Source organism: Haplochromis burtoni, unplaced genomic scaffold (genome assembly GCF_018398535.1).
Source record: "Haplochromis burtoni strain Fernald_Lab_line unplaced genomic scaffold, NCSU_Asbu1 Contig_142, whole genome shotgun sequence".
Classification (NCBI taxonomy): domain Eukaryota; kingdom Metazoa; phylum Chordata; class Actinopteri; order Cichliformes; family Cichlidae; genus Haplochromis; species Haplochromis burtoni.
In genome coordinates this window covers 1,161,285-1,187,951 of record NW_024582503.1, presented here as the reverse complement: position 1 = coordinate 1,187,951, position 26,667 = coordinate 1,161,285, and the positions used below count along the sequence as shown (strand labels likewise).

The 26,667-nt window shown below is 40.5% G+C and overlaps 1 protein-coding gene across 10 annotated transcripts in view; it reads right to left on the bottom strand.

Moving 5' to 3' along the window:
• Nucleotides 1-26,667, bottom strand: part of ptk2ab (protein tyrosine kinase 2ab) — a 63,480-nt gene that overhangs the window by 24,618 nt on the left and 12,195 nt on the right. For 2 of the 10 annotated variants that reach the window (XM_005934943.3, XM_005934945.3), the window contains exons 1-23: nt 23,334-23,662; nt 18,777-19,057; nt 18,512-18,678; nt 14,593-14,680; nt 14,269-14,348; nt 14,010-14,072; nt 13,841-13,895; nt 13,344-13,484; nt 12,889-12,966; nt 10,690-10,797; nt 9,972-10,089; nt 9,537-9,567; nt 9,064-9,134; nt 8,651-8,668; nt 8,012-8,068; nt 4,481-4,501; nt 2,897-2,994; nt 2,505-2,589; nt 2,291-2,391; nt 1,832-1,947; nt 1,513-1,613; nt 1,295-1,384; nt 963-1,167 (exon numbers count right to left, since the gene is read on the bottom strand). In XM_005934943.3, coding sequence (XP_005935005.1) covers nt 963-1,167; nt 1,295-1,384; nt 1,513-1,613; nt 1,832-1,947; nt 2,291-2,391; nt 2,505-2,589; nt 2,897-2,994; nt 4,481-4,501; nt 8,012-8,068; nt 8,651-8,668; nt 9,064-9,134; nt 9,537-9,567; nt 9,972-10,089; nt 10,690-10,797; nt 12,889-12,966; nt 13,344-13,484; nt 13,841-13,895; nt 14,010-14,072; nt 14,269-14,348; nt 14,593-14,680; nt 18,512-18,678; nt 18,777-19,057; nt 23,334-23,406 — 2,246 coding nt within the window. In that variant the 5' untranslated portion in view covers nt 23,407-23,662. Of the gene's footprint in view, nt 1-962; nt 1,168-1,294; nt 1,385-1,512; nt 1,614-1,831; nt 1,948-2,290; nt 2,392-2,504; nt 2,590-2,896; nt 2,995-4,480; nt 4,502-8,011; nt 8,069-8,650; nt 8,669-9,063; nt 9,135-9,536; nt 9,568-9,971; nt 10,090-10,689; nt 10,798-12,888; nt 12,967-13,343; nt 13,485-13,840; nt 13,896-14,009; nt 14,073-14,268; nt 14,349-14,592; nt 14,681-18,511; nt 18,679-18,776; nt 19,058-23,333; nt 23,663-26,667 lie in introns of those variants that run through there. The other 8 variants (XM_005934949.3, XM_005934944.3, XM_005934947.3 and 5 more) reach the window with 5 other exon arrangements.

The window sequence follows — 26,667 nt, the reverse complement described above, 5'->3', positions numbered from 1 at the left end:
CTAGAAAAAGGGGATCTGTAGAGCCGCAGAGCATTTTTGTTTCGCAGCTAGTGAGCTGTGTGTGGTGGCTGCTTACTCCTGCTCTGTGGGCAAGTGTGTGTGTTTTGGTGATTTAACCTTTTTGACTTTTCTGATTATTGACCAATTCCTGGGTTTGTTTGTTTGTTTTAACCTTTTTTTTAAAGGTGACAGCAACTTGTCTGTTTCTTTCAGTTTAATTAGGAACAAAAATATTAATAAAACCTTTTAATTTAAGAATTCTGACTCCACATCTCATTTTGGGTTTTTTTTAACCCGACACCTTTTGTGACTTTTTAACAAATGGAATATAACATGTTATCAGCATAACACCACGCCATCTTCAGACTTATTTACATCTGTCAGAAGTGGTGCCAGTGGTAAACCTGCATGCTGTTGGGCTCTGAGCACAGGTCCTGCTAAAGGACATGATACCATAACGGAGTCCAATCCTTTCATTCTGATTCAGATGGTCTGTTCAGGTTTAGCCTGCTCAAGGTCATTGTGAGGTTCTGCTCCTCCTGTTCCTCCCTGCACAAAGGAGCAGATACCGGTCCTGCTGCTGACGGCCTGTAACAACCTCCCTCTGCTCCAGATTTGAGACTGTGCTCAGAGACAAACCTTCTCGGAATGACACATATGGATGTGCCATGTCGCTAGAGCCGGACTACCTGTAACCTGAATGGTCTGTGGCCACCACCACAGACCGTTTTGTTTTTATTATCTCGATCTCTGAAGTTTAACTGACTATGTCATTGTCTTCATGACTGTTTCACTCATTTCTTTAGGGTTTAATTGAGACGTGTCTATAGAGTAATGATGGTTTAAGGTTCCTGCAGCATAGTTCATTCAAGCATTCAAACAAAAATCAATTTGCAGAAAATCCACACTCAAAGTGCCTCACACACAGTCACACACAGTCTCTCAGATCACACGCCACTGACCTCAGCTGTGTTTTAAGTTCATTAAAGCGTGGCCTCTTGCTGGGATCGTACGACCAACACTTTGTCATCAAGCTGTAGAGAGTAGGAGGACACTGGGGGGGCATAGCCAGTCGCTCGCCATTCTCTATCCTGCCTATGACATCGTTGTTCTTCACACCCTGGAAAGGCTTGATGCCATACATCAGAATCTCCCACATGCAGACACCTAAAGAAAGACAAATAACGTGAGTGAGAATGAGACAGCTACAGCCTACAGGGGTCGTAAAGCAAAGACACAAAGCAAGGGTAAAACAGAAGCAGACTGGAGCGGGACAAAACTGCTTAAAACATACCAAACATCCAGACATCACTGGCTGTAGTAAATCTTCTGAAGTTGATGGATTCTGGAGCCATCCATTTAATAGGCAATTTACCTTTAGATGCTGAAAAACAGAAATGAAGAAAACTGTGTCACACTTCACTGATCAGGTCAGCTATGAATAATAATGGAGCTTCTCTCTGCCGGATCACAAAGAAAGCAAGACAAAGGTGGCGATGCTTTTTTACATACCTTTATAATAAGAGCTATCCTCCATGTATCGCGACAGCCCGAAGTCTCCCAGCTTCACACAGTCGACCGTTGATACCAGCACGTTCCGCGCTGCGATGTCTCTGGAGACGTCAAAAAGGAATTAGAGGAAGAGAAAAACTCACTGATATAATTTTTTCGATTCAAATTCAGTGGTCGCATTCATATCTAACATGCGTTTTCTTTTTTGACAGAACAACAGTGTTTCAGTCCAGTAGGTGACAACGCCACCTACTGGAATTATATTTATTTAGTAATTATGAATATTTTGCTATATTATTTCCGTATGGCTCTTTCCTACCTGTGTACAAATCGTTTGCTCTCTAGATACGCCAACGCTGTGCTGAGCTGGTAAGAGTACAAGATGAGAGTAGCCAGATCCAGACTGTATTTCCTCACCTGAAGAAACGACCGAAGCTGTGTAGAAAAACACAGGGAGATACTATATAAATAAAGCTGAAACAAAACACAATGAGAAAACAAACCAGAAAGCATATACATGAGTTAATGTATAACACCCATAATATTTAACCCTGGGGAATGTGAGGAAATAACTGACAGAAAAGTGTTTATCATCTGATCTGTTCTTAAACAAACACACAACAGGGTTACAGGTCACGTCTCAAAAACTCTGATCTAATTTATAGTTTCCAGTTTTTAAACAAATATAGAAAACAGCAGGGCTCACATACCACATGCACAGGGATGTAACTGTTCTTTACACAGATGCAGCTTATACATATTCTTATTAGTGTCATACCTCTCCAAATGTACAGAGCTCCATGATGATCCAGACTGGATTCTCAGTGATGACTCCCATCAGCTTCACTATGTGAGGATGATCAAACTGACGCATGGTCACTGTAAGAAACACGAGAGGGAGGAGTCAAACAATTCCCCAAAAAGAAACCTTTTAAAAAAAAAAACTATTTAGAGGGTACTGCGATTTTACTGCTATGAGGTCAGCATCTTACGTGCTTCTTGGAGAAATTTTTCCCTGACACTGTCTGATGTTGAGTTTTTGCACGTCTTCACTGCCACAGACAGAGCTGGGTTCTCCTGCAGGAAACGCATCCAAAGAAGCAAAATCAGCATCATTTCAACACCAACACGCACCATATTCACTGTCTGCTCCACAGAAGTCACAATCAAACTCTAAACAGTTTGCAGTTTTCAATAAAGGGCCTTTAAAATAAATACTGTTACCTATTAAAACTTGTTATACACGACCATCCCTTTATGGTTCTCTGGTACAAATGCTTTGACTGTGCTGTGTGTCGTTACTGTGATATGACTGAATCAGTTTAGCCTCTCTTGAAAGTGAGTGTGCAGAGAGAGCGCGAGAGAGCAAAGACAACAAACGTACCGGGCTGATGTAAATTCCTTGGTGGACGTCTCCAAACTGACCCTCGCCTATGCAGCGTCCCAACTCGATACGATCCCGCTGAATCTCATAGTCCCGCGCTGGATGCACAAAATAAACACGAACACACACACACAGATGAAAATGAACAGAGTAAACCTTCAGATCAAAACACACACAGATTAATGTCCACACACTGGGCTTGCATTAACCAAGCTTGTCAGAGCACTTTATAGTATTTTTACAGCCTGTCTAAACAATCTGTAGGTTAAACAGCTTAAATACGCATGTTTGAGGTTAGTTTCAGACCGCACCATGGAAATAAATTGAATTCTGTCAGATGCAATATTTCAAAAATCTGACCTACTCTGACAAGCTTGAATTTATAAACAAGCTCACCATCAACAGCATGCAACAAGAGCATCAGCAAACCACAGCCAGACATGCCATGTAACACAGACAAACAGGAGCCAATTACAATGAGCATGAATTTCTATGTTGATTCAAATGTAATATGGATAAAGTCAGGTGGTATATGGTGAAAACTCCCAAAAGGCTCACAGGCCAACAGAAAACCTGTTGCTTTTGCTCGGGACGCAGATCACTGGAACTGTAGCAGCTCAATATTCTTTGTGTTTTCTGTCCAAAGTGGCTGGTAAAAATGAGTTTTTTTAATCTTTTGTTTTAGGTTGGTCTGTGAGATGCAGGCTGTTGAAAGCTGACGTTTGCTCATGACACTGCTGACCTGACTTTGTCCATGTAATAAGCTTATGAATAAAGCACACGTGAAGCCATAAAGGTCACTTTACTGTATTCTCTGCACTTTTATGACAATCATGGCTGTTCAAGCACATGGGCGACTTTTAGAGACAAAAGTTTCTGGGCAGTAAAACGTAGCAGCGATGACCTCAATGTGGAAACAGGCTGCATGAAAAAGGGAACCCTAATTATTGCTTTTGCTCTGTTCTCTGCCTCTAAATGTCACCCGTGTGGCTGACGCTTTCAAAAGTCCAGTGTTAAATAATGCAGTAAGACTATTCTGTTTGTTAGTAGTCTGGGTTTAAAATGTTCCAGCGTATAAATGTATGCATCTATTTAAAGCCGTCCCTCTCACTGCACTTACTCCTCCAGGCAAAAATTGCAATAAGGAGGATGCTCTGAATCAACTTGCCTGGTTACAAAAATATTTCTGAACGCCTGCCATGTTTCTGTTACTCTGAGCAGTGAATAGTGTTTTAACAGCGGTCGACTGTTTATATTATTATTGATTTTTCTGCAGAGTAACCTAAGCTCATTCTCAATTTGTTCCACCTTTTAAACACAGACAAAAACAAGATCCAAGTCCATTTGGGTTGTCTCACTTCTGAAGCTACCACCAGTTTAGCAGAAAGTCACAGCACATCACACATGAGCAGAGGGGTGTTTGGTGGTGGGGGGAGGAGGAGGGGGGTCAAATCAACAGGGTAGAGGTACAGACAGAAACTTTTTTTTTTCCAGTCACAAGCAAACGTAAAAGGGTCACAACAACCACCAAGTCAAAGTGCCATCACAGTACAACCAGAGTTATGGTACTTTTTCAATCATTACCTTGGTCTAGTCCATAGTATTCTGGGAAAATGGGTTAGTGATAAGAGACAGAAATAGCTAGCTGTGAGTACAGAGAGCCACATGTTGTTACTGGAGTCTCTACTAATTAGGTCAGTGTTACTTCAACAGCTGCAGCGAGTGTGAGTGTAACAGTGATGCTGATGGATTAGAGCTACTGTAAGTCAGAAACAGTGTTATCACATTAAATAACTAATAGGTAAGACAAATAGATAAAAACCTTCCACTGTATAACTGCTGCAGTGATTCATACGTTTTGGTGGTCGACAGGTTATTTAACTCTATTTAACCTTAACTGAGTAGCTTTTAATGTCTTAAGAAACCATATCAGAAAAAAACATCCCGGGGTCTTTAAAAAGCTCTTACTCAGTTTCAGGGTCAAGCTCCTTGCCTGCTACAAGCAGATTATTAAAACTACTAAAACTGGGTTAAGAACTGTTTAACGGATTAAAACCTGGAAGGACAGCTGTGAAACATCACCAGAGGAATGTGGTCAGGAGAAAAAAAAAATCTTGAATGATGTTTAAAAGTGAAAGTAAGAGCATTTCCACACGCACAATGTGAAGAGAACTCAAGGGACCAGTGGTAGTGACTTGGCAGTGAAGCTAATTTGAAAAAAGGCTTCAGTTTGGTGGAGAGCACAAAGACTGGACTCTGGAGTAATGAAAAAAGGTCATGTGATCTAATAAGTCCAGGTTTACCCTGTTCCAGAGTGACGGGTGCATCAAGGTAAAAAGAGAGGCAGATGAAGTGATCCATCAATCACGTCATTGTTTTGCTTACTATAACAGTCCGTGGGCGCACTGTTATGATCTTGGGCTGCTTCAGTTGGTCAGGTGTAGGCTCTGCAACATTATGTGCCCAAACAATGAGGTTAGCTGGATCTACTGAACGACCTGACAATGTCAGGATTCACTGGGATCAAAGCGGGAAAGAGCAAGCCTAAACCCTGATAACAGTCTTTGGGATGTGCTGGAGAAGGCCAGTCCGACTCTTCCATCGTCAGTACAAGATCTTGGTGGATAATCAAAGGAACACTGGCTAGAAATAAATGCTGTGATATAGCATACAGGCCCGACAAGCCCACAGCACATGTCATCACTAGCTATATTAGAAAGGTGCAAGTTACAAAGCAAGCAACTTGCTAGCCAAATAGTGAACTGCTTGGAAACCTGCCGTTAACACAACCAAAATACTTATTAGCACACTCAAACTACCCAAGTACCAACATAAACAGCTGAACTTGACCTTTTTGGAGAAAAAAAACAAACAAAAAAAGCTGAATGAGCCACTTGCAGTTCTGATGCAAACGAATGTTTCAATGCTTTTTGAGATTAGTAAAAAGCATTGCTGCTGTAGTTATTACTTTGGTACTGTGTTTACATGTGTAAGTCCAGAAGACTGAACTACAAAACTATAATTTATGAATGATCAAAAAGCAAAGCCATGTTGGGATTCAGCTGCATTCTGCTTACATGGAACGAGTGCTTACGATATTCAGGCAACATTTTATGGCAGCTTGAGCAGGCAATTTGTCAAAACAGCTTAAAAAGAAAATACACTCCATCTTCCCATCCCACATTAAGCTGATACTGCTCGTCTACTCTGCCTTCTTATGCTGCCTATTCACCACAGCCACACAGCATCGAATTCAGCTTAACATGAGTCTTAAGCCTGGTTCACAGGCATCGCTCAGCAGCAACAGCAGCACAGCAGAACCTCTTCATATACATTTCTTATTTATTCAGCAATGCTTTAATTAATGCAAAGAACTGTTCAGCCTCCATGTATGACACACAAGGCCAGACAAATGCCTACGCTGATGTCTCATACTAAAAATATTACCAGCCTTTCACACTGAGCGCTATCACGGGAGGAATCAGTCATTTGTAAATGTTCACTAAAAATGCAGACAATGTGCGCATAATACGTCAAAAGAATCTGAGGAAGCTGCGGCTCTTGCCAAATCTTGTGGGAACTCGTGAAAATAAATATAGACTGCGAGTGTAAAAATACACACAGAATATGGTCGAAGTGGCTTCCCCCTTTTAAATAATATTACTGCATGTGACCACGGAAAATGTGATCATTCACACAGGAGTCTGACCAGATCAAAAACCTCTCGGAACATATCTAACTGCACTCAAATTCATGCTTTAAAATTATGTCAAACAAAGGAATCTTTACATCAGGTCTGCAAGGTGACTTGATTTAATTTCAGGTGCTGGGTAAACTATTTAAGAATAAAATAGTGTGCAAACGTCTTGAGCTACCCATTTTTCTTTATATTGTGCTTCCAATGATCCAGACTTTCTTGTCTGGGTGATTTATTTATTTTTTATTTACTTTATTTTATTAAATTGTGGGCATTAGTTCTCGAGGCTTTTTGAAGGTCTGACCTATGAATGATTCAAGCATAAAAAGGCGGCCAACTAAAGGGATGAGCCAGTGTTGTGTTTACACAAAAACACAACTTGATCTATTGCAAAAACACAAAATTTGTTCCCATTTTATTAGTTGAATCGATGAACGATAGTTGAACGATAACACAGTTTGAGAGGTATATAAAAAAGAGAGCTGTTAGCCAGAAACTTTGCATATATTGGTATGGTGTGCAGTGTGACTTCAAAAAATTTGAGGAAACTGGACAAGTTGATGACAAAAGAAGTGGCCTAAGCATATGCAGCTAATGAGCAGTTTTTTAAGAAAGCAAGCAAAGAACCTCAGAGATCCATGAGACCCTTGAGTTGAAGCCTCATGAGAAATGGTGTCAGTGGAAGGATGGCTGTAAAGATTCTTAAGGGAAACAGAGATAAGGGTGAGGTACGCCAAATTACTCAGAAAACTGACTGAAAATCTGTGACAACAGGTCTGATGGAGCGATGAATCTAAATGTGAATTGCTGTTGATTTTTTCGAGATAGTGTAGTAGTGAAGAGTAGACAGGAAAGCAGACAGAGAAGACGAGGAAGAATCCTGTATTCAGCCTTGCAGAATATATAGTCATCCTGAACTACATTAGCACCCAGTATTGCTAGAGTCTTTTTCACCATACAGCACCATCTGAAAACTTGTATTTCCATGTATGCATGTTTCAATAAATCACCGCTCCCATTTTCCAGTTTGAAGGGGTGGCTCGAGACTTTTGCACAGTACCGTATACCAAGACAAATTAAATAAAATACAAAGATTTTCACAAGTGAACGTGTGCTACAGTAAAGAGGTTCCTGACTCTAATCTCATCCAAATTTAACTCCAAAATTCATCTAAAATGCCACCACACTCAGACAACATGCCTGTTCATGGCTTTTAATCTTCATCTATAATGAAATCAACAAAAAGAAACGGTGAAGTAGACAGAGTGTGAACAAAGTCCCTCTATAAAATGCCTCTGATACAAGTCTGACACGGTCCACTGATAGCGCAGACACAAACAGCTATCACTGCCTCGCCACTTGTCACTTTAGCTGCCCGCAACATTTATGGGTATGTGTATCAGCGTATGTCTACTTACTCGAAGGCATGGTGTAGGTGTCCTCCTCGTCTATGATCTCAGCATAGTCGTCTGTTTCTGCAGAGCAAAGAAAAATCAGGATGAGAAAAAGAGCCGAGAACAAATCAACAAGTTCTGAGCTGATGACAAGCTTGCATCTAAAAATCACTACAAAGTTCTCGGTATCAATGATTTAACTGTATAACATGCCACCGTGTCTAAGACCTTCCAACATCACTAAATAACTGAGTCCGGTGAGCACACCTTCACCGAGACAAAGACTGCAATTTGCAACATTAAGAGAAACACCATGATCAGAAAGAGCTACCTTGCCAAAAGCCCGTCACCATACCCGACTCCAAACACATGCACAACAACTGAAACGTTCGTGTACTACAGTGTGGCCTCACACAAGGAGCGACACGGAACAATAGAGAGGGAGAGAGAGGAGAGGAAAGGGGAGGGATGGAAATATTCTTTCTTTCCAGAGAAACAAGCTGGAGAAAAACAGGTTTAGTCATGGAGAGAACTAATACAGAGTCGAGCAGGGACAGAGAGAGTTAGAGAGATATTCTCCACACATACGGCAGCCTTAATGAAGATACAGAGCAGGAATTCCACTGTTACTAATGAAGGAGGTTTAAAGAAAATGCAGTTTACCATCGCCACTAATGTGACCTGCAGAAGCCACAAGCAGCATGAAACACAAACACCGGGGGAGAAACATGGAGAGAAGCATTAGTTTTACCGTTAATGGATCTAAAAGGTCTTTTTTAAAATGTCATTTTAAGTACACGTGAATGAATCTGAAGTCAGTCGACAGCCTGAGCAGAGACAGAGTGACAGTGACTAAAGCTCTCCACCAAGACATCTGGCCAGACAAGGACTCTTCACTGCGCACACAGATGAGGCTTTATGTGGTAACAGCACTCGCACACATATCTGTGAACCCTTTATCTAACTCTTAGCCGTCACTGTCATTCATGACATTTAGAGCAGAGGACAGAGAAGCACAGTGACAGAGGAGAAATGGACTGGCTAGCAAGAGGAAACACGACAGGGGGGGTTTATACCTGAGACGCAAACTGCTCGAGTTCGTACTCCGTCCATCCGCTTTTCCATCCGCTTCTCATGGTTTGAAACTCTGGACCAGAGAGAAGAGAATTATTTTGGCTCACATTGTCTTAAGACAGAATGAGCTGCTATTTGCAGCTACGAAGACAGCGGCGCAACGAGGGAAACGAAGAATCCTCCCACATCCTGTCATGTGTGCTTCTTCAAGTGTCAAACATTAAAAACCAAAAAAGTTTCTAAAGTTTACAGAGAATATTATATTTACCTTATAAGCAATTCAAGAATCCATGGATTTGAGACATGTTTATGCTCACTTTAGTTTCAGAGTCATAACAAAATGCGTGAAACCCATAATAACCACCCAATCGAACAAAGAAAAGATAACAGGCTCCACTGGTAAAAGAAGGAAGAAGATAGCTTGTTTTCACTTAACACAGCCCTGAACGAGCATAAAACAAATTAGCAGACTTACTTTGGTATAGATGGCAGAGCTCTGTCTCCCTCTGCAGAGACAAAATCCACAATTTAATTGGTCACAGAGCAGACGGACTTCATGCTAGAGCTACGATTTCACAATTTCTTTGTAGCCATAGCTATTTTTAGGAAACACTAGCCAGACACCATCTGGTTAATCAAAGCGACAAGCATAAAGCCTCACTAGTCACAATCAAGACTCCACCTCAGTCTGAGAGAGGACTTGACAGCGATTTCAATGCGGTACTATTTACAGTGTTTGCTTTTTTGTTTTAAGCTACTGTTAGGATAGAAACATGACCACAATCATCATCTTTGCACAATCTTACCGCTACAAAGCTACAAACAAACAAACAAAACCCAAACAAGCAACAACAACAAAAAAGTGAAACATTAGACTATAATATAAAATCTGCACAGCTGAACGTCCTACCTTTGTGGACCCTGACGATGAAGGAGTGAGTAACTGAGGAGACGAGCCGACAGTAACCGTCAATCAAGTCGGCCATGTTTTCTGCCGTAGTCAGCAATGCTGTAGTGACAGTGAGGGGCTATACACACACACACACCCACAGAAGGATTAGTGTAAGAACGGGACAGAGAGCTGCTTCACAGTGACACAACGAGGGCTTTATTAGGAAGAAGGCCTCCTATTAGTGCGTGCACACACACACATACAGTCCCATATAGACACATATCCCTGCTCCAATACTGTGGCAGTGACACGTTTTCTGTAAGCCTGCTGCAAACACACAGTCAATATGAAACTCAGGCTCCTCTCCTTTTTCCTGCAGCTCACCTAGTTTTTCATGCGTTTTAATATAACTTGAACTATTATGTTTAAATAATTCTATACACAGTCTATTTTATAAAGTAAACAGTGACATTAGCATTCATCAGCTGGATGCAAATAATCTCTGTGACAAGTGTGATTTCATCAGCAGCCAACACATGCAGGAAAACAACATCCACTTATTGGCACAGAGACTTTGCACTGTATGCATTTTCAGTGAGAATGTACATGAGCCACATGTTTGAGAGGAAACGCATACAAATAGGTGTAAGTCAAATTTAAACAGCAATAGGTTATATTTCACATTGTAACACACACAGAGAGCCAGGTGAAGAGTATACAGGGTGTGTGTTTTTACCTCAGGAGCTCCGGCCACGTTCAGCTGCAGCATGCCTTTCCTGTCCTTCTCGTCCAAAGCAGAGTACTGGATGGACTGCACCTGATTAAAGTTAGCTAAGTGTGTGGGCTGCAGAGACAAAGGCAGAGTGACAGTCATTAAATACATCTGGAAATAGTCAAAAAGAATCTTTAGATATTTAAAGCATAAGAATTATAAGAAATTATTCTGCATTATATCCTGTAACGTTTCAAGCAAAAATGAAAATGGATGTCAGTCAGCTTGTAGCACTGGATTGTATTGTCTACCTCAAGTTTCTAACATTGCTTACTACGAAGCACAGCATCAGTGAAACACGTGGCATGTGAACTAAGTGAAAGCGTGAGAAATATGACTGCTGCACTAAGCAAAGAGGAGCTTTCTCAGCGTCAAACCATGTCTAGACAGAAGGTCTCTAAGGAGGCTGTGCACCGCACTCTAAAACACTTTACAGAAACTTTATCAGCTGTATCCAAAGTACAGGCAAAGTGACCACAACATCAGAAGATCAATACATCAAGTTTGGTTCACTGACAGATAGAAAAGCAACTTCATAACAGACACTGCCTTTAAAATATTAAAAAAATGCAAGACTCCAGTCAGAGGAGTAGTGCAGAAAGAAGATTATCTGGATCTCTTCTCATCTGCACGAGTTGAGGTCTATAAACCGTTTTTCAGGAGGGGAAACACAACAAACGCTTGGTTTGGCATTGGAAAAACTCCTACAGTATTTACTCAATAATCAAACGTTTGACATGACTGCAGTACCTCACTTTAGCTGCACAGCGTAGGCCTACTTACATGAAGGCATGGTGTAGTAAGGATGTGCTGAAGAGAGTTATTATAGTTGTGTATTTTCTAATTGGTTACTATTTTTATTAAGCTTTGACTTTCTGTCTGTAGTTTAGTTTCAGTTGATTGTTTGTTTAGTTTAGTTTTAGTTTCACTGTTTTAACAGTCTTTTTTTTAAATATTACTGTATGTATAGAACACACCAGAGGTAGGATTTAGGAATATCAGTATAGGTATAAAAATAAAAAGACATAACTTTTTGAAAAAGGTTGACTCGCATTCTTGTAAATATCCAAAGTCTCAATAAACGTGTCCATTAAAGGCTCAAGACAAGTTGTAATAACAAATTAACAAGGACTAAAACTAAGTCTATTGTTTCTATATTTTTATTTTATTTCAGTTTTCCCACTAACAAAAACATATTAGGTTGTTTTTGAAAAGTTTATTGTTGTTTTTATCTTTGTTAACTAGAATGCTAGTTTTAGTTTTAGTTTAGTTTTAGCTAAATATAAAAACATTGGTGCTAAAGCAAACAGAAATATAGAGAAGAACACCACAGAGTGTCAAAATTCAACTTTGAGGGTGTTTTACTGACTACCCTGTGAACAGGGCGAAGCGGCACTCCATTCCTCAGAGATATGCTAAACCTTCTGGTTTCAAAACAAACAGACATTTTCAGCGTGTGACCTCAACCCCATTAATAATTTAAGGGGTTCTGAGAGAGACAAGAACTTCTTAAAATAATAGAATTGGACGACCTTGAGTCCACATTAGCCAGAAAGCATCAAGTCATTAAAGCAAAAGAAGTGTAAATAAACTTTTTGCTTAAAATGTGAAGTTGATCATTTATGATTTATTTTTAAAAAAAACAAACATTAAAGTTAAATCTTCACTTGTGGTCTCAGATTGGTGCTTTTTAAAAATACATTTTCATTAGTTATATATTCTTCAATGACTGCCTATATTTTTACTTACTGCCAATAACAGTTAGTAATGTTATTACAGCTAGAGGTAGAGCAAGTCATCTACCAACTGGAAGGTTGGTGGATCAATTCCCCGGCTACCATAATCATGTCCTTGAGCAAGATACTTAACCCAATGCTGAAAACTGTTCTTTTTTCCTAATCCAACTGTGATCTGCATGCTGTTTCCCAGCTTTTTCCAATCTAACTGTCTTTTCCGACCTATTCTAACTTGGACAAGTGAGGAGATGAGAAAAGAAAGAAAGAAAGGAGGCAAACCAGTAGAGGGCAGTATGGTGAACTGTTACTGTGACCTTACACCTAAGGCATACAGCAGTACACAGATGTGCTGGAAGCCTTCTAAAGAGGCAGGAAAAATACAGAAGTAATGCTAACTTTCTGTGGTGAGTTGTCTGTGTACACTCACCGTTGAGCCCTTATCTGTGAGGTAGCTGATACCTTCCTCTGGTCCGATAGCTAACTCTACTGATATTACCCAGCTAGACTAGAGGGGGAGGAGAGACACAGTGCAGACATGTAAATTTTGACACATAGCTCATATTTCATCACATCATGTACTTACACAAATTTTATAAAAGCTCTAATATACTCCTTTGTTTTTGATGTCTAATGGCATTTATAACAGAGTTAGGTTTGAAGTTAAAGTAACTACTGCAGAAAATAAAGTAATAAGAAGAAATACTGACTCTACAAGACCTGAAATAAGTAAGTGTGAAAGCGAACACTACCCCGTGCATGATAAAGAAGCTCTAACCTCCCACCACATGACTTTGGCTATATTTCAGTGTATGGCTAATACATTAAAACATGTCATTATTGATCTTTACATGTAACATTATCTCAATGTACCGAGAGTCCTACCCCTAAAGCGCATTTGAAGCACTCCTTGTCGAAGCGGTAGATGGGAGAAAGTATCTCAAAGAACTTGTGGATGCTCTGTTCATCATTGAGGTTAGCAAACTGCTTAAAGGTCTGCTGGATCTGCTTACGAAGAGCCTTCGGCTGATAGAGAGAAAAGGGGAAGGACAAAACACTTTAAAGAGTAAGGGCTTTCTGGGAAACAGCTGAGAACAAGCCAAGAAAAGCACAGCACACAACTGACAGGCCCCACTGTGAGTGACAACAGGAAGTTTAACTTCATTCCAGAAAATCTGACTGATCAGACATTTAGCCAAATGTCCTTTCAGTCATCGGGTTTGTTTCCCTGCCAGTCACCCAAACAGCCTGTCAGCTCTAACTCAGCCGACACACAAAGCAGGAGTCAGATGCAATTTGTGCCTTGACACCATTGTTACCAGGAAGTGGGTAGACAGTTAGTCACTAAGTGGGTTTAGATTATTATATTAGTTTAATCTCACCTTAAGGGAGTCAAGGAGGCTTTTGGGGAAAAACCTTCTCAAACCAACATCTTTCCTGAAATGAAAGAATAGTGCCACAACATTTTTCTTTGGACTAATTTACCTCAAAATAAAAATTTTTTGGAAGCATACACTCAAGACAGCATGACATGACATAACACAATCTTACTCTAGTAGCTCGTAGTTTGATTTCTTATCCAGTGCGTTGCCTGGCATCTCTCTGAAGAACCGCCTATATAATTCACAGAAAAGATTAACATATGAACAGGATCAACAACTAGCCTCAAGTATTCAGGACAACTTCTACATGTGGGATTTAGACAGATTTAGCAAACACACGTGACACACTCAAGTTCATTGTGGTTTGAAGTGTATCAAATACCAAAACACCTGTAATGTGTGTGTGTGTCTGATGAGCGCGTTCTCACCTTATTTCCAAACAGCCCAGTTTCAGTGCAACATCTTGATCCACCTGGTCAGCTATGTGTTGCATGTAATCACTCTTTACCTGGAGAGACACATGGTGTGGCAGCAGATTTTTAATAAATATAATGAGCTAAGGACTGGAAATGTCTAATAACAGAATACATATTAGATACGACGGGCATCTTTTTAAATGATTTAAAGGCATGTCTGCCTCATTTGGACATAGCAGAAATGAGGCAATCATACAGAAGACAATAAATGACAGAAGTCACTTAAGAAAACCAGACTAGTTTTCTTTCATTCAGTATCCTGTTGTGTGGCCTCACCTGGTGATAGAGGTAGTTGAGAGAGGGTTTGTCTTCAGAAAAATGGCTGAGATAACCTTTAGGAAAGTACCGTATCCGCAACTCATACCTGAGAAAGACAGCAACAATGTTACCAAATACCAAATACACACACACATGCACAAACTCATAATCAAAAATGTGCAGTATCCAAGCTCAATAGTTGCCTGAGGACTAAAAACAGAAGGAATAAGCTCTCTCACACACACACACACACACACACAAAATAAAGTGTGTCTGGACAAACTACAGGATCATTAAAGCGATATTACTTGATTAAAAAGACGCACTGATTTCAAAGCATACAGTTTAAAATTTTAAAAATCAGGACCTTAACATGTCACATGACATCTACTGTGACAGATTGAGGCTAGCAATTTAAAAGCGGTTTGTCTCTAATTGACTAATATCTGTTGACTTGGAAACTGCTGTGGTTTTACTAACTGATAAACACCAACGTTTTATAATGTACCTTACGGTGAAGTTAATTACAACTGTTATATTCATCAATGGGCTTTCAAAGAATCTGAAGATTTTTTTCAGGGATAATGCAGAAATATAAAAAAAAAAAAAATGCATTATTTTGCATTTTGTTTCATGCCATCAAAATGAACTTGAGTATTGCCTGATGATAGAGCTTTTTGAATTAGAAATTCTGCTTTCTGTGAAGATGGAGAGGTTAAAGTATATGTCAGTGACAAAGCAGCACTGATGCATCTGGTAGCTTGCTTGCTTTTCTCAGTCTCCATCACTTCAACAGGATGGCTGTTTGCCAACATGTGCTTAAAACTGAGTCTCAAATTTGAAATATGTAGCCTTCTGTACTCACTACATTATGTCTCGTGGACTCGTATGACCATAAAGAATAATGAGCTTCCTGCAGTTACACTTGCCAATAGCTATGTCACAGAAGCACCCAGATGGGCCATCATTGTTTATAGTGATATATTATCTAATGAGTGACATATTGCAGTGACTACAGGGGAGAGAAGTGGGTCAGGAGAGTAATGAGCTCCAAACTGCTCTGATGTTACAGGACTGTGGTTAGGTAGCAAAGAAAATCAAGGCTGAGGACTGAATGAATAAAACATGATTGTTCTATAACAAAAAGGGAATATGACAGAGGAGATAAAATGGTGTGTTTAATAGAAAAGAGGGGAACGATGTGAAGGATGAGAGTGAACAGTGACTGAATGTAAGAGAGAGAATGAGATAAATCGCACAGGGAGTGAGAAAGGAGTGAGATAGTCGGTTCATCCCCTGGGCCACTGCTGCTGTTCTAACAATAGCTCGGCAGCAGAAACTCCTGCGGGCTTGCAGCTCTGCCGCCCTCCAAGGCAGAACTGCAACAACTGGCGGAGCTCCTCTGCTGTATGTCAGCAGTGTGAACAACTCGTTCTTGTTGCATTCATTTAAATTTAATGAGTGGGTGTAACACATCACAGCAGGACAAAGGACTGAGTCTTAAGGAGAGTTAGTAACAATATCTACATCATCCACCCAGCACCAGCATAGTTTGAATCCAGGCTATAATTGGACAGAGATGCCCTCAAATAAGCAGCGACACAGACCAAAATGTTAGGCAGGTGCATCAAATAAATGAGAAGAATAAGACTTTATTCATTTTAATATAATACTAGGAAACCACGAGTGCCAAAAACATATCCTCACTGCATGCAACAAATTCACCTTTAACGGCCCAATTTAAGTTAAGTTTTTCCTTTTTTACTGCTTGTATAAGTAGTTTAAATAGTGATTTAAGGTGCAGTGCCTAGTTTATTGAAACCATTAAGTGATTTAATGGAGCCCATGTGTTTGCAGCAGTCAGTTGCAGCTGTTTATTGCAATAACTCCCGTCAGAGACGAGGTGGTGTCATTTTACTTTGGTTTCTGACATTATCACAACATTAAAGAAGGAAGGTAGCTACTTATTAAACCTATGCATATTTATAGACAAGCTTAAACAACAGAGATACTTTCAACCACAAGTGAGTACTGGTGCTACTTTAGGTATCCATTGATCAATATATCCTCATGCAAGACTGACATTACTGGTCAATCACAGGTATATTGGAGTCACTGTACAGGCTGTACAATATGGATAGATAAATACTAAACGTTATGCAGAAAAAAACATGCTTGGGTTAACTTAGAAATGTGTCATCACTAGGGATGGGTATCGTTTAGGTTTTATCCGATACCGGTGCCAAATCGGTACTTTTGAAACGGTGCCGGTGCTCAAACGGTGCTCAAACCAGTGCTTAAAGAATGGAGAACACAAAATTGGTCCTAAAACCTCTCATGTTCAGCTGTTTTTTTGTAAAAAGATAACAAAGTTAGCCTTTTCTGCAGTTATGGGGCATATATGGTATCACTCTTAGCTGGAAGCAGTGCTTAATCAATGGAAAAAACACAAACTTTGTCCAAAAACCTCTCATGTTTAGCTGTTTTCCACTTTTTCTTTGGTCATTTTAGCCTTTTTGGCCAGGGTGAAGGGAGTATCTGCCATCAAACAAGAAGACAGCCGCATGTAGCTATGATGGTGTTTGCTAGTTCACCTTACATGCATTAATGTAATAACGTGGTTAGCCTACTCAACGTAAATTACACACGAACAACATTAAGCTACTCACGCAGAGAAGAACGGCTGCTGCTGCCATCATCATCCTCATCATTTCTGCTACACTGGCAGGGCTAGGGGCCAGGACTCTCCTCTTCGGGTTTTTGGGGGATGTTGCTAACTCCGGGTCCGATAACAGGCAACCCACCGGCAGTAGATGTGCTCGGTGTGAGGTCTCGCAGCAAGCTATCATACGGCGCATTTCTGGGCTTTTAAAAAAAACTCTATGCGTCGCCAGGTGTTTCATCGGATTTCAGGTGTTACCTCCTTTGACAGTATCAGCTTAAAGCACTTGTTGCAGGCTGCTGAGTTTGCATAATTTGCTGTGAAGTACAGCCAGACTTTTGACCGCTTCACCTTGGCCATTTTTAATCTGTAGCTCTGCATAAAAGAACGTACGTACCTGGCCCCGCCTACTATCCTCGGAAACGTAAAATGATTGGCTAGAATCTAAAGTGTATCACAGCTCAGGAAAAAAAGCACCGAAATGTGCGCTGCTTTTCGGTCTGGTTACTACCGTTTATGTCAGAACCGGTGCCATGACACCGGTACCCATCCCTAGTCATCACACTGCTCTGAGCAGAGCTGCTGAATAGAAACTGGAGCGGATTCAAGCAGTTACGTTGTTAACAAACTCTGAATATCTTAGCACGGTGTGCAGTTTGCCCTTAAAAAAATTTGAGGAAACGGGAAAAGTGAATGCCAAAAGAAGCAAATGAACAATATCTGAAAGCATTTCCTTAAGAAACGAAAGACTTGACACATCTCAACTGAAAATCAGCGGCAATTATCATGTGAAGTGATGAATCCAAATTTGTTGTCAGTATGTAAAGATGAGATGAGGAGAGAGGTATAACAGTGACTGTTTACAGCCAACCAGTGAAACATGTTTAAAGCTCTGTCATGGTTTGAAGCTCCATTTCAACCAGTGGTGTTCATGGAAAGATGACTGAAGAAAAGCACTGTTAGATATTGATCCACCATGGAGCACCATCGTCAGTGGGTGGGCAGGTGACCATATGCTGTGTGGCTGCAAAGCAGTAGGCCTGGGTTTGAGTCCGACCTGCTGCATTTGTCTTGCCCTCTCTCTCCCTCCCTGCTTTCCTGTCTATCTACACTGTCTCTATTGAATAAAGGCCAAAAATAAATAAAATTAATAAAATGGCTCTTGCTTATGTATATTTAAATTTTACTCTATAGTATTTGTTAAAAAAAAAAAGTTAGAATAGTCCGAAAGAGCAGTGGGAGCTAAGCACAAAACACAGAATCTCATAGTTTTACCTCCACTCTTCTTGCGGGTGCTGTTTTTCATATTTCTCCCTCACATGAGACACACCCAAATCAGGGTGTAACCAATGGAGAGCGTCCGAGCGCAAGTGGGTCAGGCGGAGACCTAAAGAGGCAACACAGCGCAGTTTGTGGATCTCTGCTATCTTCTGGATTACACCCTGTGGAAACAAATGGTTTGATGAAGAAAAAGAAAAGCAAAAATCAGGGAAATAACAACAATACCGAACTATGCAGGTAAGAAACGTGTGCACGTTACCCTGACGTCTGTAGCATCTCCGTGCCTGATATTGCTAGCCCATGTACATGGTTCGCTGTTTGTCTCAAAGTAATGGAAGATCTTAAGAACGCGGTCCATGGAGCCCGGGGGTCTCTCTAGACCTCCAGCAGAGCCACTGGTGCTGGGTACACCGGACATTCCAGACCGGGATTTAACCCCGCAACCACCCGCGGACGGGTGGTTGATGTTGGGTTCCAAGTAGGAAGACGATGCCATGCCTGACTCGGATGCTCCTGCTAGGGCTAACTGGCCATCATATTCTGAAAAGAAGACAGCAACACAATAAGGACCCGGTACTCAAATCAACTGGTATTCTGATTTAAAACGAAGTCGGTTATCATATGAATGAAGAAAGCACTGCACACATTAAATGAAAAGGAAACTTTGGAATTTGGATTTAGAGTTGGAGGTAATGAAGTCACAGTTCTTCACATAAACATTTCTACTAAAAAATTCTCAACCAGGGGGAAATTAGGCAGCTATAGAGGACAACTGCTAAACCAACCAGGCGGACAGCTTTTAGACTGACTGACTGCAAGTGGCTTGGTCATTCAGTCCCACCTGCAGCATAGCATGGATGGAGTCTATGCTAAGCTGCTGTCTCTATTGTTGTGTTTCTTAAAATCTAAAAGCTGTATGAGGATAATTAAACGGTTCTGGAAAAACTGGTGCCAGCTAAAAATGGCTTTGGCTCATTTTACAGAAGCTTTCTCAAGTAGTGGTGCACCAAATTGAGTTTCAATATCTCAGCATTGACAGCTCATTCTACACGATCACGATCCTGACAGTAACCATCATTTTTCCTTAAGTCCCATTTCTAATGACAAACATTAGAAAAAAGATGTTTACCTGCTGTGATCAAGGATTTTAACTATAGATTTATCCAAAGTTAACAATAGCTGCCCTGATACCAATATATAAATCACAGAATATCACAATGCAGATTTCCCGTTTCCAAATTAAAAATGACAATATGAGCACAATAATAAACTTTACTATCAAAAGGAGGCAGACACAGTAATAAACCAGGCTACAATAAAAATGCTGGCTTGTCTAATAAACAAATGTAAACAAGTTATTGTCTCTCACTCTTCTTTCACCCAATATCCTTTTTTATTAGTTGCTGATTTGTTTCTCGTTCGACTGTATTTTTGTGCATGACACCCCCACCCCCCGATGCTTCCTGTGTCACACTCTCACTTCCTGGACATCCCCGCAGGGTTTTGTCGAGTCATCACCACTGCAAGGACTGCCTTCAGCTGACTGTGATTTCTGGCTATCAGAAATCACAGTCATCAACAAATTAGGCACAAGTGGTGCGAATCAAAATTACTTCACGGCTCATTTCCAGTATTTAAAGTGTAATCTTTGACAAAATGTGAAAGTGATCTGTATCATTAACATCTACCAGATGCTGGATCACAGGCAGATTATTTCCTATCGATAAGAACCGAAGCAGAGACAGACTTATGGAGACTGAATGATGGAGATGCAAGACGTTTCAGCACTTTTAACCTGTTTGACCTGCAGCTGGATAGAAACATTTATTCTTCCCTCACTGTGAATCCAGGGTTTACCACAGCTAAAGAAAATTGGCTTTTTTGTGTTAAAATTTGTGTTTTTTAAAAATCGTTTTTCAATGATAGGGGCTTTATTTGCTCAAGGATAACCTCTGTTCACTCAGAAGATTGCTGTATTTTCTTTTGCACACATTCTTTCCATATTGGTGGTATTAAAAATCAACCTTTCAGTGACCAAAGAAGTCCCAAAACTGATATGCTACCTAGATTACATCATGCTGTACGAGGTTATATTCTGAATAGCGAAAATGCCTTGTAATACATATAGGTCAGTGTGAAATGGTCAACCAACAAATCCTCAAGGCACGAATAAAGTAGATTAGTAGATTAGATTATAAATGCCCCTCTTACTGTCATCATCCAATTATAATTTTACTTCTGGTATTAGGATTATTACAGGGCCTGTCACAATCCTCAATAATCCCATTAATAATACCACCTTCTTTTCAATAACTGCTGAATTTATTTGATGAGATAAGTTAAAGGTAAAACATTTCGTTGCACATAATAAATATATTAGTGAGTTTTTGCAGCAAAGAACATTTATAATCCCTCCACTGTTACTCTGACAGCAGCTGAAATTTCAAGTTGCATAAGGCGATATATGCAAATCAGCTCTGCTTTATGCTTCAAAATTCCAGGCTTTCTGAACCATTCCTTGTAAAGTATCAACCCAGCACTTTAAAGTACAGGTATGACAAACCATTTGCTGACATTGCTCATGAAATGCTTTTGGCATATGAATCTTCTCAGTTTAGTTTACTGTGCATGTTCACTGACTGAAATTACGTTAGAATGGTTTGCTGGGGTTTTTTCTTTCCCCTTTGGTTGGATATTGTGTAACTGGGTGAGCAAAGCAATGTCTTTTGTATTTTTAGTTGTGGTAAATATACACTAAAAACACTCTTAGTGCAAACCCCTGTACAGACTGTGAGCGCAGAAAGAGTTGCAGATGCAGCTGCCCAGATTATCTTCAGTTGTTTTAACAGCACTAGCTCCAGCTTTCATGCCTTGTCTCAGAGGGACATGTTAAAAAATGTATTGGGGGCATTATTTTGACTGCGAATTATTTTTACATGTAAGCAACTGCAGCATTTTAGCTACAGAATCACAAACCAAAGTCTGCGGTCTGCTGCTTTCACTTGGTCAGCCGGTAGTCAGATTAGATATTAAGTATTCGAGCATCGTAACACATAAAACACAGGAGCAAAAATCACCTACATGCACCGATAACCTAAATACTACATACAGCTTTGCTAAATCCTGTTAGAGAAGTAAGCATACCTTCATTTCAGTGCACACATACAGCCACTTTATAATCCTCATACTCTTACATCACATGTAAGTAGGAAATTTAGTATGAGAAGACGTATATAATGCACGATAGGTTGGAAAAAAATACTATAATGTATTGTTACAATAATTATATTAGCACACGCATGCACACACACACACACGTATATACATACACACTCACTCAGTGACAATTAGGGCACTTTATAACACGTATGGCTCTAAATGCAAATTAATAACTGTTTTAAAATAGGTGCCCTACACAACATAAGGTAAATGACATCATCTCTCATTTCCACCAATCTCTGCTCAGTGCAATTGCACTAAATTCCCACATGCAAGCCCTCCCACACACACACAAGCGTGAAGACATGAATCAAATCAACTAGGCCAAGTAGACAGCCAGGAGGGGTGCGGGCAGCTTCCAGACCCACTGCCCGCGCTCTCAGTGGGGCTCCACTGACTGACAGTAAGCCTGTTGAACCACAGAAGGCTGGAGTTGAGCTCAGTCCCACAGCAGCAGCAGCTGGAGGACGGTTTATCTCCTTTTCTAACGGGTATCTGGGTTACTGGGGATAGCACAACCCTGGGGAAGCAGAGGCTTGGCAGCAGTGGCTTGCCATCGCCATCTCTGTACCATTGCCTTTCTCTTTTCTTCCTCCTCACTTGTTCACATCTCTCACATCAAGCCTATCGTTCTGAAAATGTCACAATTTTTTCCGTTTACTTCCATTTCTCATGTATCAAAACTCCCAAAAGCTTCTTTCCCCATGCTTTCACTCCTCATCTGCTCTTTTCTTCTCATCCTCTTAAACACATCCCTTCTCTCTTCTCACATACTTACAGACCTTTTAGCCACTGCCTTCACAAGTCCATTTGATCCTCCTGTCCTATTGAACCACCTCTCCTCCTTCCTCCCTCTCATCTTCCTCTCATCTTCAATTTCCTCTGCTTCCCCCCTCTCCACGTATTTCTCTCGCTACTTCAAAGGATACGCATAATCTATATTAGACTGAGGAGCAGACATGTGAAGGCTAAACATTAGTTGCAAATATTTCAACAGTTTAATACTGACAAAAAAGCAACCATATATACTACTTTAACACTAAAAGCACTTTATACAACATGTCTCATTCACATAAGCACGTTTTTTTAATCTGTTTCTATCTAACACTCACACTCCAATCAGTGCATCAGGAGCAACTTGTTGTGTCTTGCAAGTACAAATACAGCAACCGAGGTTTGACTCAAGTGCTGTAAACATAGACTGACATACACTCTTATTAGACAGCGTCGGCAACTAACTAAGTTAAGTTCAGCCATTGTTGCAACTGGACCTGACATTTTCTGACAGCAAACAGAAACAGTACAGATCATTATGCCTGTAGCATACTGTGAAAACACCCAAAGCTCAGCGTGATGAAAAGTACAATTCATCTTGTTCAGGATACCTATATCCACTGGCAAACACAATCATTTACCATATATGCACCTAATGAAAGAACAGTACACTGCCTTCAAGATACTGCATCACCAATTATTATGGATTTAATGTTATAGTCATAAAGAGCGAGAATTAAGTGAAATAAACAGCAGAAAGTACTAACTAGACAATGCATAGTATACATATCCAATTTCTCTACTGATGCTTCTTAATACCTACTTGGTAAGGGGTGCTGTGCATAAATGCACCCCCCCTTGGTCCAGCAGAGAGGGATGCAGCCGCTGCTCTCCATTTGTACTGTAGGGGGAGCAATTCCAGGTGTGCCCACGGGGCCCAGACAAAACTACTGGGCCCTAAAAACAGCATAGAGCCTATGACTAGGGGCAATTCCTCATTGGGCTTTATGCAACAATTAAAAAAAAGATTCCAGGTAGATAAATCTGAAGACACCCGTTTAAAAAAAAAAAAAAATCAACAAGATGTGAAAAACAGTGGGAATTTGTTGTGCTGGTGACTGGAGTCTTTTTGGTAAAAAGCTTATTGATTGTAAAAATAAAAAAAAAATCGTAGTAAAAAAAAAAAAAAAAATCAATTAGCATCCCAGAATTGAAAGTAATGCCAGTAAAGGAAATAAACTAATAGGAGGAAATAAAGAGTGTCAAATATCTTTTGTACTGACGACACATCAAACAGAGAAAACACTGGCAGGCTTGCTGTCTATGCTGTAGCAGTCACTACATTAGACTAAAAGTGCAGCTGATAGAGAAAATCAAATAGCTTTTAAATAATACTGACACAGAGGTCCATCAGGGCTTCTTGTGCATAATAATCTAATTTATAAATATTTCATGTCTAATATTTGGTGAGAAAATCCAAGCTCCAATCACAAGACTGCAACTCATTTCTCCACAGCTTTTTGAAACATTACTCCACTTCAGGAGTCATCAACTTGGAATCCTGGTTAGTAATCAGCCGGTCTGACTCTTGCCATGTCCTTTCACACAGAAAATTTTGCAACGTAATATGTAACGATCCTCTGTCAGGAAGCTCTTTCACCCCAAGGAGACTGAGCCTCTGAGGGTAGAGATAATTCAGTAATTTGCTCAAGGACACTTCACTGGAAGCTTCCAGAAAAAGATTCTCATGACTGATGATTTCCTTCCCTATTAGGCCATCTTGTAGGCCAATAAATTCCCACAAAATATCAAATTCAGGTCATCGGTAGGGAGTTAGTGATCCAATATATCAATCCTTGATAATAAACTCAAAGGTTTCTTTCCTGCAGCCATAAATCTTCAGCCACCGGGGTTTGGCATTACACGTCAAATTTCCAGGATACAAAATAAAAGTGACAGCGCTCACTGGATACGTAGGACTCCATAAAATCACATCAAGCGATCATTTTCCAAAGGAAGGTAGCAGTTCTGTTCTGTAAATCCACAATGCTGTCCAGAGGGGATGGCAATGCAGATCACAGCAAGGAGACCAGAGAAACAGGCATCAGTGAAAAAGACACAAAAATGTAGGGCACAGAAAATGAGCCTAGTGAGGGAGAGGAAAATAAGAGTGACTGAAGCAAGGGGGATAAAGAAAGAGCAAAGACATAAAGCGGAAAGAAATAAAAATTAGAAAAATGAGATACAGTTAGAATTAAAGATGAGTGGAAAAGAACATTTTGAGATGGGGAAAAAAAGAGAAGAAATGAAGCGAGCGGAATGATGAAAGAGAAGCAGAGAAACCTCAGGGAGAAGCTGAGCCTCACGTCCTCCAAAGCTTTCCCACAATGCTCAGAGCCAGCAGGAGTTAACCAGGTCAGAGCAGGTATCTGACGCTAGAGCGGGACATAAGTGAATGAAGAAAAGAAAAAAAGAAGAGCAGGATGGAAGCAGGACTAAAAAAAGGAAAAAATATTTAGCAAGAGCAGGTTTGATGCTGTAAATCCATTTCGAAGTCAGGCAGCGGCGTGTTGCTTAGTCTTTCTTCTGTGGCGGCGGAAAAGAAGCGAGAGCAGTTACAACATAACTTCCAACCTCTCAGACATACACAGATACACCCAAACACACGCACGCGCACACACAGACTGCTCATCCAGCAAAATCTTTAGGGAGTCAAAATGAGTGCACCGAAAAGCATGAAGATCAGACTGAGTGTAAGCCAAAAAGGGTGTATTAGAGTTCCCATATGTGTGTGTGTGTGTGCGCGTCTGAGAGAGCGAGAGCGAAATGCATAGGAAATATGAAATCAAAGTGACTGCGTGTGAGTGTCAGCAAAAAGTGAGAGTGCGCGTCTGTGAGCCAAGTGTTTCTCCTCTGCTGTGTTTTAGGTTTAAGCTGCTGCGACCACGCTGCGAAAAAGCTGCTCGGATTGCTAACAGGCACAACCATGGAGGGGAGGGGGATGTTGGTGTGTTTGCAGAGGTGTGCGTGTGTGTAAGGCAGGGCGGGGGGGCACATGGAAGAGAAGCAGGAAGAAAGATAGATATAAACATTGTAAATGAGACTTGATGCAGTGGAAAGTAGGTGAGCTGATTGGACAGAATGCTAAAAAGGACCCGGTGACTTTAATAAACAATTATATGAACACACAAACCTGTCACACACACACCCACGGTTTTACCAAGATTAGTGATTAGCCACTGAAAACACACATTCCACTCTCCTACCACTTACGACATTTGTTTGTCTACATTTCTCTACACCATCCCTCCCCCTTTTGACTCTGCAGCCCTCAGCAGGTCTACACTGCCCTCTGTCCACGCTCTCCTCCTCTCCACACATATTTCACCTGCTCCTGCAGCCTGCGAGCTTCACTGGCAGCAAAGCACTCCAACATTCAATCCCTCTAATGTGACAGCGCACAAGATGTTGTGAACGCTTTACAGCTAAGCTTCTAGTGGCTAAGCGCTGCAAGCAATTACTCACCGAGTATGCCCAGCCACACAGGAAACGTGTTTAAATGCTAGGATGTCTACTTTACTTTTTTTATTGAACAAAAAAGTAAACCAAATAGAATAGCACAAACATTCTTAGTTAGTTAATTCTGCGAATATATCAAAAAGGCAACTTTTTGTGTTTAATATTCAGAAAATAAAATTATTACAATAAATTCGCGAACTTATTTTGTCTTTTTGACATACGTGTATCCACTTTTCAGACCATCACAGTTACCGCCACTTTTTTAGGTATACCTGATTAAGACTCTTAATTAATGTAATGTCAACAGAGGCTATGAAGTTCAAACTGTGCACCAGGATGGAAGAGGAAGCCCACATCGAATGCCACTCGTATCAGCTAAGAACAGGAAACTGAAGCTACAATTCACTCTCGCTCACCAAATTAAATAACAGAATAATGGAAAAAAATTGTCTGAACTGACGAGCCTCTATTTTTGATCCAATATTCAGACGGCTAGGTCAAAATTTGGCGTACCCAGCATAAAAGCAGACATCCATCCTGCCGTGTATCACAGGTTCAGGCTGCTGGTTGTGGTGCACAGTAATGTTTGTCGTACCAACTGAGCAATGTTTAAAAACCACATCCGACCTGAGAATTGC